Here is a 17,471-nt window from a genome sequence, read left to right on the forward strand (position 1 = left end):
GAACATTTCTATTCTTAGTTTTCACAGGATTTTTCTTTTTCAATTCTTGAATCAGATGGAATTTGACCATATCTATTTGTGCTTTACGGGCCAGGTGATGCTAGAAACTACCAAGGCAGTGTCAGGGAAAGCCCGGTGTTTCTCCGCTGGGTGTGTGACAGGTTGTTTGTCGCTGTGATGGCTCTTTCCATATGTCACGTCTGACTCCCAGTGACCTGGGCGTGGGGGCCGGGATCCATGTCCCTCCCAGGGATGTCCATGTCCCAGGTCCTGGTGCAGGGACGCCGTGCATCCTGAGCCCAGACACCGGGGGGACATCAGCGTCCCCTGCTTCTCCTGGGCCAGGCCCCGTGACTCTGACACAAGAGGCCACACCAAGGAGAAACCTGAGAAATGTCGTCGCAGAAGCCGTTACTTGCTCTGAGTCTTACCCCTCACTCACTGACAGTATTGTCTGAGCTGCAACCCCCTCCTCGTGCCCCCTACCATGGACACCCCAAATTGGTGGATTTGGTTCACAGCCTCAAAAACCGAATTATCTTTGCTGTTCCTCCTTTCTGCTTCTAGTAAAGGTGTGTGTGTGTGTGTGTGTGTGTGTGTGTGTGTCTGTGTGTGTGTGTGAGACAAGCTGTTTTCCCATCCCCCATAGCTGTCTTTTCACTCCTTCTCTATGTATTTTGTTCTTCTGATTTGTCTCTTGTGCTTTTTTTCTTTTTTAAATGTTTTTTTTTGGGGGGTGGGGGGGTTGTTCCACTTGGTGGTGCTCAGGGCTATACTCCTGGGTCTGTGCTGAGGGGTCACTCCTTGGTGGGGTTCGTGGGACCATCACTAACGCTGGGGATTGACCCTGGTTGGCTGCATGCAAGGCCGGCACCCTGTAGCTCAAACCCCGTGCTAGACCTGTGCTAGACCCATGCTATAGCTCAAGCCTTCCTTTTCCTGTTTGAGTTGAAACCTCGGCTTATTATTAGGCTGTTTTCCCCTCAAAGAGTCACTTTAAAAGCGAAGCAGCAGTTGGATAAATAGGGCTTGTCATTCAGTGCCACACAGAGCCCACTTTTCCTTTCACCGGAGTGAGCGTCTGATGCGTCAGGCCTGCTGGGCTACCCCTGGTGGCGGGTGGAGGGGGCTCTTTGTGAGCACCTGGGGACGGCAGGCAGAAACGGGTCTCGCCATACAAGTCAGATGTATGTCCAGCCGTGAATTATTTAAGAGTGCGTTATGGTTTCCAATTACTTCGAGTTCAGAAATCTGTCCATGCGACAAAGCCCAGAGCTTGCTGGAGCTCCCCGGTGACCCGGTGACAACCAGTGTGAGGAGATGTTCCGCCAGGCTTGGGGGCAGCCTGTTCTCAGGGCCCCGTGCCCACAGATCGTGTGAGTCGCCGTATTGTTCAGAGCTTCCTAATTCTTCATCATGTTTCTGTTGTTGTTGTTGTTGTTGTTCTCTTGGTTTATCAGTTTTTGATAGAGAAATTCAAATCCGTTATTAAGGATTTTGAACATTTTCTCACAAATTGTTAATTTTGTATGAGATATCATAAACTACGTGGTTAGATGCTGATACTATTAGTAAGTCAGGTTCCTATAATAGTAGGAAAGTGTTACATTTTTATTAATTTTTAATCATGCATGTTTTGGCCACTTTCTTATCTACCCCATTCCATTATTTGAACCTCTCTGTTTGGGGCATACCCTAAAAAGCACATCCCAAGACTAAAACAACAGTATAACACAGACTGAGTTTCTCTTTTAAGCAAGTAGTTCAATCTATTTACGTTTTTTGTGATCAACAAATTGTCTTATTTTCTTTTTGTTCTGTTTTCGCTTCTGGTTGGTGCCCAGTGGTGCTCAAGGGCTAGTTCTGGCTTCATGCCCTGGGTCCCTTCCAGTGGTGCTGGGGGGCCGTGTCCTGCCCGGGACAGACCGGGCCTCCTGCGTGTGGACTTGGCAGTACCAGGGACGGGCATGGCCTCCTGCTTGTGCACTTTACATTCAGCTGCTTGGGCACCTCCCTGGGCTTGTCTTTCATTCTTTCTCTTATTCTGTGCTTTCTATTCCCCAGGGCTGCTCTTTGATTTGCCTTTGTCCTATTGTGTTGCTTTCTGTGGAATTATTTGGGCTTTCCTTCTTCCTGTTCCCTTCTCTACTTGTTCGGAGAGTCTGTATTTCAGTAAGCTGTCTTTAAGTTTTCTGAATGCATGACTGTGAGCTCAGGAAGCCTGGGTGCGAGGGACGCCTGCATTGGCAGCCGAGAATCGCCTCCCCAGGCCGGTGGATGGCGATAGGGAAGTTGAAGGAGCGGGGAGGGAGACTGGGTGTTGGTCGGGGCCATTTCTTTCTCTCTCTTCTCTCTTATAGCTTTATTCTCCTACAACATAGTTGCTTCCTCCTCCTCCTCCTCCTCCTCCTCCTCCTCCTCCTCCTCCTCCTCCTCCTCCTCCTCCTCCTCCTCCTCCTCTGTTACACCACAGTCATTTCTCCCCTATTCACTCCTCATAGCTTCATTATCCAGGAGAAACAACTGTAGCACTGTAGCACTCTCATCCCATTGTTCATCGATTTGTTCAAGCGGGCAGCAGTAACGTCCCCATTGTGAGACTTGTTATTGTTTTGGCATATCGAATACGCCATGGGTAGCTTGCAAGGCTCTGTCGTGCAGGCAGGATACTCTCGGTAGCTTGCCGGGCTCTCTGAGAGGGACAGAGGAATCGAACCTGGGTCGGCTGTGTGCAAGGCAAACGCCCTGCCCACTGTGCTATCGCTCCAGTCTGGGAGAAATAACAGTATAGTTATTTTTTTCTCTCTTACTGCATAATTATGTCTCCTTTAGCTTAGTTATTTTTCCTTACAGCAGAGTTATGTAGAAATCATGAAGGTTGGGGTACAGTAGGTGGGGTTGGACATCGTCATAACAACAAACAAAGGTAAGGCCCCTCCTTCAGGGGATGTTCTAGGGGATTGACTCAAGGACAGAATCTCATCTGAGGGTTCAGCACTCCAGGTTATTAGGAGACCCGCTCAAGGGCGGGATTCCATCCAGGGTGTATTGCTTTCTCCTTTCCTCAGCTAGTCATCCATTCAAACAATCATAGTGAATTTATTTCTTATATTTCTAGTCATATTGTATGAACACAGTAAGAGATAGATTAAGCTTAAAGGATGGTTCTCCCTGGGCACATCTCACTATATATTCCGGACCACAGGCCTCAGGCCAGGAGTCTGAGTCTCCTAACTCCAGGAGTCTGGAGTCTTTCCTAACTCCAGAACGGTCCTTATTCAGTTACTTCTTTTTGAGTCATGACAAAGTTTGTCCATGATTGTGTTCCTGACTTATCATACTTCTTACAGCACTTAGCTTGTTCCTTTCCAATGTCAGGGCAGCTTACAGCTTGCCCTGGGTCCATCCTTATTCCTTGCTGGGACCCTACTTTTGGGGGTGTTAAGGAAGTAAGCAGAGCCTGGCAAGCTCCCTGTGGTGTATTCAATATGCCCAAAACAGTAATAATGATGGGTCTCATTCCCCCGACCCTGAAAGAGCCTCCAATGTGGCACTGTTGGGAAAGACGAGTAAAGAGAGGTTGCTAAAATCTCAGGGCTAGGACGAATGGAGATGTTACTGGTGCTCGCGATGAGCAACGGGATGACAGTGATGCAGTGATACAGTGATACAGGAAGTAAGGGCAACTGAGGCTTAAGTCAAGTAAGTATGATATATGCCCAGGAGAAAATGTTACTTGGAGTCAGTTAACTCCCATGTTACAAAAGCATAGCATCAACTGTCTTCCTGCTGACGACTGCCTTCCTCTGTACAAAAAGGAAACTGCTAAACCACGCAAATGACATAAAGGAAAGAGAAAAGCAACATAAGGTTATTAGTGCCTGATGGAATCGGGTGTGCCTCAGGGCACCGTTGTGGGAGTGGCTCAATACACCTCAGCTCCCTGCGGGAGGGGCAAGGACACCCCAGTGTTATCCAACAAATGACCAAGGTGAACTCCTTCCATGTCTATTTCTCCCTTTCTGATAGAACTGAGGGGTGTTAACATCACATCCCGGTGAATCCGTAATCATTGTTTCCCTCCTTTTGTCAGGCCCTTTGCCATTAAGGTGTGAGGAGGAACTAAAAAAAAAAGGTTTTATTTTGTTTGGGGGCTGGAGCGGTAGCACAGCAGGTAGGGCATTTGCCTTGCATGCAGTTGACCCGGGTTCAATTCCTCCACTCCTCTCAGAGAGCCCGGCAAGCTACCGAGAGTATCCCGCCCGCAGGATACTCCCTGTGGCGTATTCGATATGTCAAAAACAGTAACAACAAGTCTCACGATGGAGACGTTACTGGTGCCCGCTCGAGCAAATCGATGAGCAACGGGATGACAGTGACAGTGATTTTGTTTTTGGGGGCCACATCTGGCATGCTCAGGGGTTACTCCTGGTTCTGCACTCAGGAATTACTCCTGGTGGTGCTCAGGGGACCCGATGGGATGCCCGGGGAACAAACGCCCTCCCCGCTGTCCAGTGCTCCGGCCTGGAGGAGGGATCTTTATTCAAGGCGGGGACAGTGACTTGCCAGGCCCAGGTTCTCTGCACAGCTTCTGCCCTGCGCCTGTGCCTTTGACAAGCCTCTTCCTCTGGCTGCTCGTCCTGGTCAGCGCGGGGAGAGGCGCGGGGGCACACCTGAGCAGGAGCAGCAGAGGTGAGCCGCAGGGTACTCGGGAGACCGAGGTCAGCGGGGTCTGGGGATGCAGGTGGAGCCGCGGGTGGCGCTGGAGCAGGCAGAACAGTTTCTCCAACCCAGCCGGGAATTTTCCTCTTTGTTTGTTTTGTTTTTTGGGGGTCATACCCAATGGTGCTTAGAAATCTTTCCTGGTGGGCTCGGGGCACTGTGGGAGCTGTGGGGATTGATCCCGCGCCGCCTGCCCGCTGTTTAGGGTCGGTCTCCCCAGCGCGGTGAGGGGCTTTGCTGGACGCTCTGCGGGGAGGGTCGGGGGTGGGGGCAGAGACGCCCCTGCGTGCCGCTTTACTACACTCGGCATAGCAGGTGAGGACCCAGCCCGGGAAGGGGCCGGGAATTGGGGGGGGCACGCGGGAGGGGCTGGGAGCGGAGTCTGGGGAGGTGGGTGCTCGGTACATGCGGGCTCCCTGCTGGGGGGCTGCCTGGACTGGGCTCTTCTGGCCGCCCCGGGGCTTTGCCTGTGCTGTGTGTGACGCTGCGGCACAGCGAGGGCCTGGGAGGCCCCAGCCGGACACTGGCGTCCAGCTGACCCTCCTGCCCTGGCACTCAGCCCGTCCCTCCTGGGAAGCCGTGCTGGGCCCCGGCCCGAGCTGCCTCTCGGGGAAAAGGTGAAGCCCTGGGAGAGGCCAGGGCTCAGGAGGATTCGCAGGCGGCCCCGCCCAGTGGAGGGTCCCTGGACCCCCCAGCGCGCAGAGCCAAGACCTGACGGCGGGTCCAAGCGACGGCGGGAAGCCCCGCCCACCGCAGTTGGCCCCGCCCGCCCAGCCGGCCCCACCTGCCCAGCCGGCCCCGCCCACCGCAGCGGGCCCCGCCCACCGCAGCGGGCCCCGCCCACCGCAGCGGGCCCCGCCCCGCCCGAGCGGAAGCGGAAGTCGCGCGGGCCGGGCGGAAGCCGGAAGCGCCGGGGCGGAGCGCGGCGGGGCTGCGCGGCCATGGCGGAGAAGTTCGACCACCTGGAGGAGCACCTGGAGAAGTTCGTGGAGAACATCCGGCAGCTCGGCATCATCGTCAGCGACTTCCAGCCCAGCAGCCAGGCGGGGCTCAACCAGAAGCTGTGAGCGCGCGCGCCTGCGCCGGCGGGCCGGGGGCGGGCCGGGGCCGGGCTGGGGCCGGGCTGGGCGAGGGTCGAGCTGGGCCCGGGCCGGGGCCGGGGGTCGAGCTGGGCCGGGGGTCGAGGTGGGCCCGGGCCGGGTCGGGCCGGCCTCAGCACCCCTGCACGCCCCTGCCCGCCGGCGCTGCTCCCTCCCCTTGGGCCCTGGCGGGTCCGGTGGGCCCCCCGGGGGCGGCATGTGGGGGCCTCTCCCGGGCACACGGGCGGGGTCCTTCCTTGCAGAGCTGCCGCGGGGGACCCCAGGGTTCTGTTATATGCGAGCAAAGTGTTTATTCACTGCAGAGGACAGCCGGAAGGCGACGCCCCCGCTTCCCCCCTCCATCCCGCGCAGGGGCTGGGGTCGCGCAGGGGCTGGGGTCGCGTTCACCCGGCGGCGGGGAGGGAAAGCCCCCCCACCTCCCGCTCACTGGCCGCCCGGCCTGTGCCCGCCCCCCAGGAATTTCATCGTCACCGGCCTGCAGGACATTGACAAATGCAGGCAGCAGCTGAACGACATCACCGTGCCTTTAGAAGTGTTTGAGTAAGTCTGGGTCTGCCTCGGGTCTGCTGGGGCTGGGGGCCCGGGTCTCGGGCGAGACACTGACCCTGCGGACACCTGCCGGGGCCTCCCAGCTCTCCCGGAGGGTGAAGGTGTCTCTCCCGGGCGCATGTCAGTAACGTCACAGCCAGACTCGGGAGGTGTCGTCCCCCAGACTGGCCGGGAGGAAGCTGGTTCCTGGGGACCCCCCCCCCTCTGTGCAGACAGCTGAGTCCCCCAGGGCCTGGCTGCGCGTGGGCGGGGAGACCCAGGGACCGCTCAGAAGGAGTGGATTTAGGGTCTTCCGCCCAGGCTTTGTCGCTGGTCCGGGCCCCACCTTTCAGGACCTGACAGCTGGTCAGCGTCAGGAGCTAGTGTCAGGTTGGCTCATCCTGGCCATTGCTTGTTTCCTCCTGGGCGGTGGGGCAGGTTGGGTCTGCGGGGACAGGCCGGGTCAGCGGGGACAGGCTGGGGTCAGCGGGGACAGGCCGGGTCAGTGGGGACAGTCTGGGGTCAGCGGGGACAGGCTGGTTCATGTTTTTCTTTCAGGCCCCACCCAGCAGTGCTCAGGGTTTGCTCCTGACTCTGTGCTCCTGGTGGGGCTGGGGGGTTGCCAGGGTTGCCCCCACCCATGTGCCACAGGCAGGCACCTCCCTCCCCCCGGCGAGGTCTGGTGCGTCCTTCATTCCGGCAGCAAGTGTGACCCCCCATTTCCTTGCACAGTCCCAGAAACCCCCTCCCATAAGGTCTCGGCCCCCCCCGTGGCCCTACCAGGCAGCCCTCAGCCCCCTCCTGCGTGGCTGGCGGGCAGGGCCACTGACCACTGAGCGGGAGGGATGGTTGGGGTGAGGCGTGGCGAGCAGGTCGGGCGGCTGAAGAGGCTCTGGAGTGGGCGGCAGGGAAGGGGTGTGCGCGGCCGTCCTGCTCTGGCCGCTGGCCGCGCTCACTCTGTCTACGCTTTGCTTTTCTACTTTTTTCTTTCTTAAATAAGTGGCCGGGATTGGTTCAGAACCAGTCACGAGTTTTCCCCTTCCCGTTGTTTCAAAGCCATCAGGGTAGAGGGGGATTCTCTAGAGTGTGTGATTGACTGTCTGTCATCGTTCGAAGCCAGTTGTGGTGTCATTAATAGTGACTTAATGGAGCCTTTCCTCCCGAGTCAGGGCGTTCCTGCTGCCGTAGGGAAATCAGTGGGCTGGAGTGTGGGGTGGCGGCTTCCGTTCCTTCGTCATCAATAATTCAGGTCCACGGATGACTGCAGATAATGGTGTTGGGTTCCAGGCGCAGGGCCCGTGTTGCAGAGGTGAGGCTCTGGGCCAGGGGGGCGGAGTTGCCAGCAGCTGCAGGAGACAGGGATGGGAACGCCTCAGGGGGTGTGTTCGGAACTTCAGGTTCCTGTGTGACAGCCCGGCTCTGGGCTCCCCGGGCCCCCCCGCCTGTCCCCTGGCAGCCAAGGCTGCTGCTGAGGGTTTCCCAGGGGACCCCCATGGGCCGTGCCTCTTGGTGGTGACCCCGGGCTGCCTGGCTTAGTGGTGTGTGTTGGAGGGAGCACTGGGCAGAGGGTCTCCGAGTAGGAGTCCTCGTACGCGGGGTGTGCCCTGCTGAGGGGGCGCTTCCCATCTGCAGGTACATCGACCAGGGCCGGAATCCCCAGCTCTACACCAAAGAGTGCCTGGAGCGGGCACTGGCCAAGAACGAGCAGGTCAAGGGCAAGATCGACACCATGAAGGTAGGCGACAGACGGCGGGAGGGCGGGTGCCCGTGGCCTGTGTCGCCGGGGCCCACGCTTCCGGGTCGTTCCCAGCTGAGCACTGGTCAGGCACTTTGAGCAGCTGGGGACGGGGCGGGGCCTGGCCCCGTTGGACTCAGGGCTCCGCTGCTCCCCGATTCCTCCTGGGGGCGTTTCCTGCCCTGCCCGCAGCTCTGGCTCCGGAGCCCGGAGTGGCCCGTCCTGCTGTCCCTGTGCCCAGTGCGGGTGAGGCCCGAGCACTCAGTCCCGCTGCTGTGGCCAGGGTTCGGGTGGCCTCCGGCCCCGTCCTCCCGTCCTCATCTGTCCTGGTCTCTGGGGTCCGAGGCCTCGCCCCCTCCCTGATTCTCTCTGGCGGGCGCTAGGCCACGCCCAGGGACTGTCCTGAGGGTTCATCCTGAGAGTCCCTCCCGGCCTCTGGGCCTGCCCTGCTCAGCCCGTCTTCCCGGAGGGCGCAGCTGGGCTTCTCTGTCCTGGGTGTGCCCGTGGCTAGGCGGCACAGGGGCCAGCCGGGCCTCAGGAGGAGGTGTGGGGGTCCCCGGGAGGGCAGGGGGGGTGCTGGCCTTCGCTCCGTGTTGGTGACCTGTGGGTCCCTGTGGGGCTCGGTCGCTGTTGGAGTGAGTGAGGAGCCGGGCTGGCCGCACGGCCCCCGCGTGACCAGGCCCCTCTGCTCCTGTGGGCGTTCAGGGGCCAGAACGAGCAACCACGCTCCCCCCTGGGGACCCCCTTAGGGCCTCCCGAGCGGGAGGGAGCTGGGCCGGGCGCTACCATCCCTGCGGCCCGAGCGGGGGCTGCGCCCAGGCTGCTCTGACCTCCCGTTTCTCCTCAGAAGTTCAAGAGCCTGCTGATCCAGGAGCTCTCGAAGGTGTTTCCCGAGGACATGGCCAAGTACCGCAGCGTCCGCGGGGAGGACCACCCCCCCTCGTAGCCGCGCCCCCGCCCGCCCGAGGTCTCTGTCCTGCAGGAGTGGCCGTGACTGCCCTCGTGCCTCCCGTGGTCTCTGTCCTGCAGGAGTGGCCGTGACTGCCCTCGTGCCCCCCAAGGTCTCTGTCCTGCAGGAGTGGCCGTGACTGCCCGCGTGCCCCCCGTGCCACTGGGGCCAGGCTTGTCCCAGCCCGCCCAGCCCGCCCCGCATGCTCCGGCAGAGGGGCCCCTCGGGACCGCCCCCTGCCGGGACCGGGAGTGGAGTGAGGAATGCTGGGCCGCGTGTCCGTGTCCGTGTCCGTGTCCCGTGTCCGTGGGGGCTCCAGGGTGCATTCAGTGCAGCTGTTTACGTGAGTCTCGTGTTTCGGTAATAAAGCCTTTGAGTCACCCGCGCTGCCCTGGGCCCCGCGCCCCGTGTCGCCTGCGCCAGCTGCTGTCACCACCCCCAGTGGAGCTGGAACCATGCTTCCGGAAGCTTCCACGGGCAGGCGGAGCGCAGGTATTGGGGCGGGCTGCCCCTTCCCTGCAAGTGCAGCTGTGTCCCAGGGGCTGGCGAGGCTCGGGGGTCCACAGCACCCGACCACCTGCCCCGTCCCCGAGTTCGTGGGCCTGCGTCCGCCTGACCCCAGCCCTGCATGCGGCCCTGGGCCCCGCTCCTGCTGGGCGCCGGGCACTGAGCGGGTGGTTGCAGGGAGCACAGCCCCGGCAGCCCGCCGCCCGCTCACCTGTCCCCGGCCTTGGCTCCCCGCTGGGTCCCTCATGGGTCCCCAGGCCCGTGTGTGGGAAGTTCCCTTCCTCCCTGGGGCCTCGTTTCCCTCGGGCCAGACACCGGTGGCCCTGGACAGGCACGGAGCCGCCAGATCTCCCTGCTCGGGCCCAGGCCCAGCCTTGAGCCCGGTGCCGTGGTTGGCAGGGGCTGTCCGGGTCCAGCTGGCCCAGGGCCCCGGGGGTCACGGGGTGGGGTGGGTGTGTGAGGGGGCCCCAGCTTCAGGAGGGGCGAGGTGACATGGGCCCAGCTTTGCAGAAGCCGCCCTGCTGGGGCCAGCGCCCGAGGCAGCTTCCTTCCGCTGCACTGCACAGCCGCGCCCTGCCCTGTCTAGGTCACACACACACTGGTACACGGGGAGTATAGGCACGCCCACACGCCCACAGGAAAATGGGCACAGGCTCATAGGAGCACATATGTGCACACAGGCACGCACGCAGAGTACCAGTTCCTGCGCATTCACAGCAGCCGCTGCTCCAGCCAGAAGCCGACCGAGGGCACAGCCGGGACCCCGCCCTCCCCTGCTGTGGGCGCCCCTTCCTGGCTGGGGTGCAGTTGCTCCCCAGAGCCAAGTGCCCCGTGCCCGCAGCCATGGGGGCGTGTTGGCACAGGATCATCTCCCCCTGCCGCTTTGCATTTTGGGGACTCGTTTGGCTGGAGCTCGGGTTCTCCACAGCCCAGAGCGTCTGTCTCAGGCCTGTAGGCTCTGCTTTGGGACCGTGACATCGGAAGGTGCCAGTCTCGGCCCCTGCCCTCCCGGCACGCGGCATCTCCGCAGTGTTGGCCGCGAGTCCAAGGTGCACCAGGCTGCGGGGAGGGGGCCGTCCTGCTCGTGCCCCAGGAGGCGGCTCCTGGAGTTCAGGGTCCCCAGTGGGGAGCCCAGGGGGCCCTGCGGGCAGGACACCGCTGGGCCCCCGAGCCCCACCCGAGTGTCTCCCAGTGCAGAGTGGGAATGAGCCTGGGTGTCTCCGGCTGTGCCCCTCCCAGACAGCCCGGCCACTTTGGGCGTCAGCCTCCCGGGGCTGTGGACAGCTGGACGCGGTGGCCGGGGAGGCTGAGTCAGGACACAAGGCGGGGGAGGCCCCGGGACACAAGGCGGGGGCTTCAGGAGCCGGCCTGGCTCCCGTGAAAAGCCGCCCACCCACAGGCCGCACGCACCACCCGGTGCTCCCTCCGCAGTGCCCGCCGCCTGCCCGCGGCCGTGATGGTACTGATCCCACCTGTGTCCTCTTGATTGCATCTCTTGTTCGGCTCTGGGAGTCCTGTTGGCGCGAATGCTCTCCCCTCCAGCAGGCACGGGCGGGCCCTGCCGCGGCCTTCCCGCCTGCTCCCGAGCTGAAGAAGGCACTGGACACGGGCGCTAGCCGCCCGGGACCCCCTAACGTACCCCGTTCCTGGACGGAAAAGTCCCCGTGGGGTCCTGCAGGCACACCAGCCTCCACTCTGCACAGCAGGTACCTGTGGAGCCCTCCCCCACGCGTGCTGGCAGCGCCCGGCCTGGGCAAGCTGGGGGGCGTGGAACGGCTCATTTCTGGGCGGGGGCTCGTTGGGTCCTTCCCCGTTGCTGGTGAAAGAGGGAGAGACCTTGGTTCGGGGTGGCCGAGGCCGGCTCTCCTGCCGCATTCTGTGTGTCCCAGAGTTGGCGCTTGCTGCCTAAAGCCACCCAGGGGGGCCCTGGCAGCCCCCAACAGGCCTGGGCCCCTGCTCTGACAGGGGTGGCGAACTGGACACTGGCCCTCGCCCCCGCTGCCTGTCCCCCGAAGGACTGCGGGCTGGAATCCCCTTTCCATACATGCACATGTGCACACACATGCGTGCATACACACACTCATACACCGCAGACGTCCACACACATGCACATGCATGCACACACACGCACACGCATGCATGCATAAACATACACACCACACACGTCCACACACATGCACATGCATGCACAGACACGCACACCCGCATGCATGCATACACACTCATACATGCACACTGCACACGTCCACACATGCACATGCATGCACACACACGCACACATGCATGCATGCACACACACTCACACACACACCGCAGATGTCCACACGCACATGCATGCACACACACACATGCATGCATACACACACATACACGCACACCGCAGACATCCACACACATGCGCATGCATGCATACGCACACTCATACACACACCGCAGACATCCACACATGCACATGCATGCACACACACATGCATGCATACACACATACACGCACACTGCAGACATCCACACACATGCGCATGCGTACACACACTCATACACGCACACCGCAGACATCCACACATGCGCATGCATGCATACACACACTCATACACACACACCGCAGACATCCACACATGCACATGCATGCACACACACGCATGCATGCATACACACTCATACACGCACACCGCAGACATCCACACACATGCACATGGGTGCACACACATGCACACACGCATGCACGCACACACACCTGCCTGGCCCCTGAGATTGCTGCTGTACTCACATGGCACGGGCTCACATACATACAGCCCCAACAGCACACTCCACATGTGTTTCCGTGGCGAGGGGCTTAGCCGCCTGCAGCCCCGCCAGCCCGTCCTCTGCTCTCACACTTGGCTGCCCCCTGACTCGTGCAGAGAGCCCCAGGGCACGGAGCAGGCCGGGGCCAGCGTGCCGAGCCGAGCCGAGGCCTGAGGAGGACAGGGCACGGGGAGCTGCCTGCGCCCGCCAGGCCTGTCGCTCCACCCCAGCCGCCAGCCAGAGAACGGCCCCACCCCGCCCCGGGCTCCGGGACCAGGGCTCCCCTTTTCATGTGTTTTCCAACGAATGGAGCTGAAGACCCCTCCCTGGGCTGCAGGCGCCCTCCGCCCTTTCTCTTGGGCCCCCGAGTCCTGCGGCGGCGTCTTACTTTGCTGTCCGTGCGTCCGTCTCATTTCCTTACTCTGCGCCTGTGCTGGAACCATCGGCTGGGCCTTTTCCCTCCTGCCACCCCTGCGTCTCGGGACCCCTGGCTCCTCTGCTGTCCTGCAAACGGTCACGTGTCCTCTTGTATGACTTTTATTTGTGGGGACCCCCAGGGTGATGCTTAGGAGGCCTGGGGGCTACTTCCTGCTTCTCAACTGCAGGGACGGCTGGTCGGTGTGGGGGCTCAGCGGTGCTGGGGGTTCCCCCCCCACCACCCGTGCTCAGGGGCTGCCATGGCCGCACCTGGCTGTGCGTGTGGGACTGTGACGGTGGGTCAGCAGGCCCAGCTGCGTGTGAGCCCCGTGCCCCGACCCCCGTGCTGTCTCTCCGGCACCACAGCGTTTGCTTTATTTATTTATTTTTTTTATGTAACAGTATTTTATTTCTTTTTTTATTTTTTTTATTAGTGAGTCACCATGAAGGTACAGTAACAGATTTACACATTTTCATACTTGAGTTTCCCTCATACAATGTTCGAGCACCCCTTCCTCCACCAGTGTCCATTCTCCACCACAGTGAACCCAGCATCCCTCCCACCTCCCATCCCATCTCCCCTCCCTCCGCACACCTCCCCCCCTCGCACCGCACACCTCGCACCGACGTGCTCTGCCAAGGTGGGTCTGCTGGGGCCGGGGGCTCCTGTGCCAGCCCCCCTGCCACTCCCTGGGACTCCTGCCGCGTGGACAGGGGACAGGCTGCTTGTGTCTCCCTTTGAGGTCACCAGCACGGCAGCGGGAGTCGGGGGGCGGGGTGGTCGTGAACTCAGCCTTGCCTGTGCGAGAAGCTCCTGGTTCAGGAGTGGGGAGTCTCCCAAACTGTGCTCAGGGTGCCCGGGGACCACTGCCGGGCATCTCGGCTAGCCAGGTGGGAGGGCTCAAGGCGAGGGTCCGAGGACACAGAGTCATCATGCTCAGGGTCTGTCCGCACCCAGCAAGGCTGGGAAACCCGTGCTAGGACCGGGTTGGCGCACACGAAGCTGTGCACCGTGCCCTCACCTGCAAGGAAGCGTTTACAGAACAGTGGAGACCTGCCGGCCGGAGTCCCCCTGCAAAGGTACCGGTGCAGCCGCTGAGTAGTTCAGGCGTAAGAGGAGGAACTGCATGTTCAGTCGCCAGTTCCTGAGTCACATCACTCAGGACGAGTGCGGCTCAGACACGCCTCAGTGTTGAAGGATTCGCTACAGGAATCTGCTCGCAGGGAAGCAGGCTGCTCCGGGAGGAACCACCAATCAGTCGCTGTCGGAGACGGTGTCTCTGGCTCCCGAGGGGCCGTGCCCTAGATTTACACATGGCAGCAGACACGGGGGTGTTCCTCTCCAGCCTGCAGTCCTCACCGAGTGCTGCAGAGGTGGACACGCCGCCCGGGGGAGAAGGGTCGGCCTGTGGGTTCATCCGTTCGCCTGACAAACAGTATAGACCCCATGGCAGTGCGCACCCCGCTTCAGGTGGCCACGTGGCCCCCCAGTGTGGACACTGAGCAAAACAGAAAGGAAGAGGTGGTTCTGTTTCACAGACGGGAAGTGAAGTCACTCAGTCCCAGGCTCAACTTCATTGGAAGGTTTATTATGTAGACTCCGTCTCCAGTCGACTGTTATCCCCCCTCCTTACAGCCACTCGTCACCCATCACCCACCCCCTCACCACTATCATCCATCACCCACCCACCGTCCATCCATCACCCACCCACCACCCACCATCCATCAATTCATCCATCCATCACCCATCCATCCATCCCCATCATCCATCCATCACCCTCATCATCCAGTCACCCACCCATCCAGCCACTCATCTGTCCATCCACCACCCATCCATCATCTATCCATCCATCCACTATCCATTCACCATCCATCCATCTACCCACTATCCATCCATCCACCACCCACCCATCAATCTATCACCAATCCATCTATCTACCCACTATCCATCCACCATCCATCCATCTATCCATCCACCATCCATCTATCCATCATCCATCCATCCATCCACCATCCATCCATCCATCCATCCATCCATCCATCCACCATCCAACCCAATCCATCCACCATCTATCATCCACCCACTCTCCATTGCCTCTTCCAGACCTTTGGGTTTCTGATACCCTCAAACTCCCTCTGGCACTTCTGATAATTCGTGTCCCGGTACTTCCAATAACATTTCTGATGATTCACATCTGCAGTGTCACTTCCGCTAATACACTTCTGGGCTGGCCCAGGTCTCAGAGGACCGCGTGAGAGTGACTGTTGGTGGTATGGTCTCAAACACAAGGTTGGTCTTTGGAACCAACCTTGAAAGACTCTGGGTGTTAGTTGTGATTTCTACCCCGCCCTCACCGAGGCGGCCACTCACCGGCTCTGCAGGAGCAGAAACCTGCTGGGGTTGAGCTTCCGGCCACACACACGCCTTCCCTGCTGCATCCCGGTGGGCAGCTGCTCCGGGCAGCTGCTCTGGGAACGGCAGAGGGTTGGACTCAGCCCTTACCCCGGGAGTTCAGCCGCCGACTCGAGCCCAAGTGGCAAAAGCACGAGGCGGGGGAGGCGTCTGTGACCGAGTGAAGTTGGACAGTGGAGAGCAGAGACCAACCCCACAGGGACCAAGAGGCCTCGGGGTCTCCTTGCCCACGGCCTGGAAGCTGGGCGCAGGCGGGAGAGGCCAGGGCCCCCCAGACAGCGCCACTGAAGCCCCCGGGACACCCCGCCCCCGCCCACTCTGCGCCCGGCCCGTGCTCCCGGGGGCCCAGGGTGCTGCTTCGGAAGCTCACTCGGGCCTCCCCCTGACGCACACACGGGCTCCACCCAGCCCGCCGCCCCGTCTCCCCCGAGAGCCTGTGCAGCGTGGGGTGTGGCACGCGTGGCAAGCTCCCCGTGGCATATTCTGTATGCCAAAAACAGTAACAACAAGCCCCACAATGGAGACTTTACTGGTGTCCGTTCGAGCAAATCGATGAGCAATGGGACGACAGTGCTACAGTGCTTCTATTTTGGGGGGCCGGGGGGGGGCGGGGAGTGCTAAAAATTTCAGAACATAAAGTTTGACAATAAGTGGTTGCGTAGAAAGGATATAAAGAAATCCACCGGGGGTGTTAAAATTACAAATGGGAAAATGTTTTTCTTCCCCAAACGTGAGTTTAAGGCTTCTCCAGTGAACAGCTGGGTGGGGACACGCGCCTCTGACCCCCTTGCAGTGGGACCCGCTTCTCAGAGGTGCTCTCACGGCCCCGTGGAAAGCTCTGGCGGGCCAGTGGAGGTGCCCAGGCTCCTGGTCCCTGCTTGCTGGCTGTCCTCTGCCCCTCCCTGTCTCTCCCGGCGTGTCAGGATGGCCGCCTCACGCAGTGTCCAGGCCTGCACTGGGACTTAGTGGACGGTACCAGAGAACTTTAAAGCAAGCACAGGACTTCCTCCGGCTGACACAGATGCCACTGGTGCACGCCCTGGCCAGCAAGTGTGCGTGAGCTCAGGGTCGCAGTGCTCAGTGGGTGGCGCGGGGCAGAGAGAGCAAGGCCGAGTGGTGAGGCGCGGCCCGCTCACAGGGAGAGACCCCAGGGCACGGGCCTTGTGGGCATGAGACGCAGGGGGCAGACTCTATCTTCTGCTCCCAGCCATGTGCCTCTGTCCCCCCGAGGCCCCCCCCACCGTCCCAGACCCCCGACCCCTGTGGTGGGCATCATGGCTATTTCACGGCGGCAGCGTGGAGCGGGAGTCTGTGGAGCTGGCGTCTGACCCACTAAAGTGGGCTCGGTGATGCTTAGCGTGGGGACCACCTGGATTCCCACTGGTGTCGCTTTGACCTAAAGCCACATGGGCTCACCGGAAGGTGAATATTTACAAACATTCAAAGGCTCTGGGTCCCCCTTAACTAAGAATGGGTGAACCTAGGTGGTAACAATGTGCAATTTCTGTCTCAGGCTCAAAGAAAAAATTGTGATCTCTGGGGCAAGAGGAATAGTACAGTGGGTAGAGCACTCGCCTTGCTCACGGCTGACCTGGCTTCAATCCTAGGCATCATAAAGGGTCATTCCCGGGGCTCGCCAGGAGTGAGTCCTGAGCACTGAGCCAGGGGTAGGCCCTGAGCCCTGAGCCAGGAGTGACCCTGAGGATCCCTGAGCACAGAGTCAGGAGTGACCCTGAGCACAGAGTCAGGAGTGAGCCCCGAGCACAGAGCTGGGAGTGAGCCCCGAGCACAGAGCCCTGAGCTCATGCTGGGTGTGGCCCCCAGGCAGAAGACTCATGCATGATACAGGCCAGGCCCGTTGGCAGCGAATGATCCTTGTTGCTGTGGCCCCAAGCACTCACGGTCCCCGTGCAGGCCGCGCTATTCCCAGAGCCGGGCGGTGGCTCAGAGAGGGCGAGCGAGCTGCCCAGGGCCCGCAAGTGGCCTTCAGCCCTGCCCGTGGGCTGCCCGAGGAGACGCGGGGACACCAGCCCGGCCCCTCCCTGTGCTGCGGGAGACAAGTGTGCTCAGTGCCGAGGGGGCCGAGACTCAGCTGGGGGGAAGCCACAGCCTCGCCCTGACCCCTTGCGGAGGGATCGGAACTCGTGGCTAGTGGCCCTTCCTCCCCCGCCCTGGCCGCCACGCTCCTGCGCCTTTCTCTGGCCTCAGTGCTCGCGTGCTTTCCATGAGCAGGCGAGGAAAGACGGAAATGCCGTGTTCAGGGGGAAAGAGAGACTGAGACAGAGAGACACAGAGACACAGAGACAGAGAGACAGA

At 60.8% G+C, this 17,471-nt stretch overlaps 1 protein-coding gene across 1 annotated transcript; it reads left to right on the forward strand.

Annotated features, from left to right (window-relative positions):
• The first annotated feature begins 5,605 nt into the window (after positions 1–5,605).
• On the forward strand, positions 5,606–9,421 carry MED10 (mediator complex subunit 10). Its single transcript, XM_055138370.1, has 4 exons — positions 5,606–5,785; positions 6,279–6,362; positions 7,983–8,085; positions 8,933–9,421. The coding sequence occupies exons 1-4, from the start codon at positions 5,664–5,666 to the stop codon at positions 9,029–9,031; spliced, it is 408 nt and encodes a 135-aa protein (XP_054994345.1). The 5' UTR covers positions 5,606–5,663; the 3' UTR covers positions 9,032–9,421.
• Positions 9,422–17,471: the final 8,050 nt, after the last annotated feature.

This window comes from Sorex araneus, chromosome 1 (assembly GCF_027595985.1).
Source record: "Sorex araneus isolate mSorAra2 chromosome 1, mSorAra2.pri, whole genome shotgun sequence".
Classification (NCBI taxonomy): domain Eukaryota; kingdom Metazoa; phylum Chordata; class Mammalia; order Eulipotyphla; family Soricidae; genus Sorex; species Sorex araneus.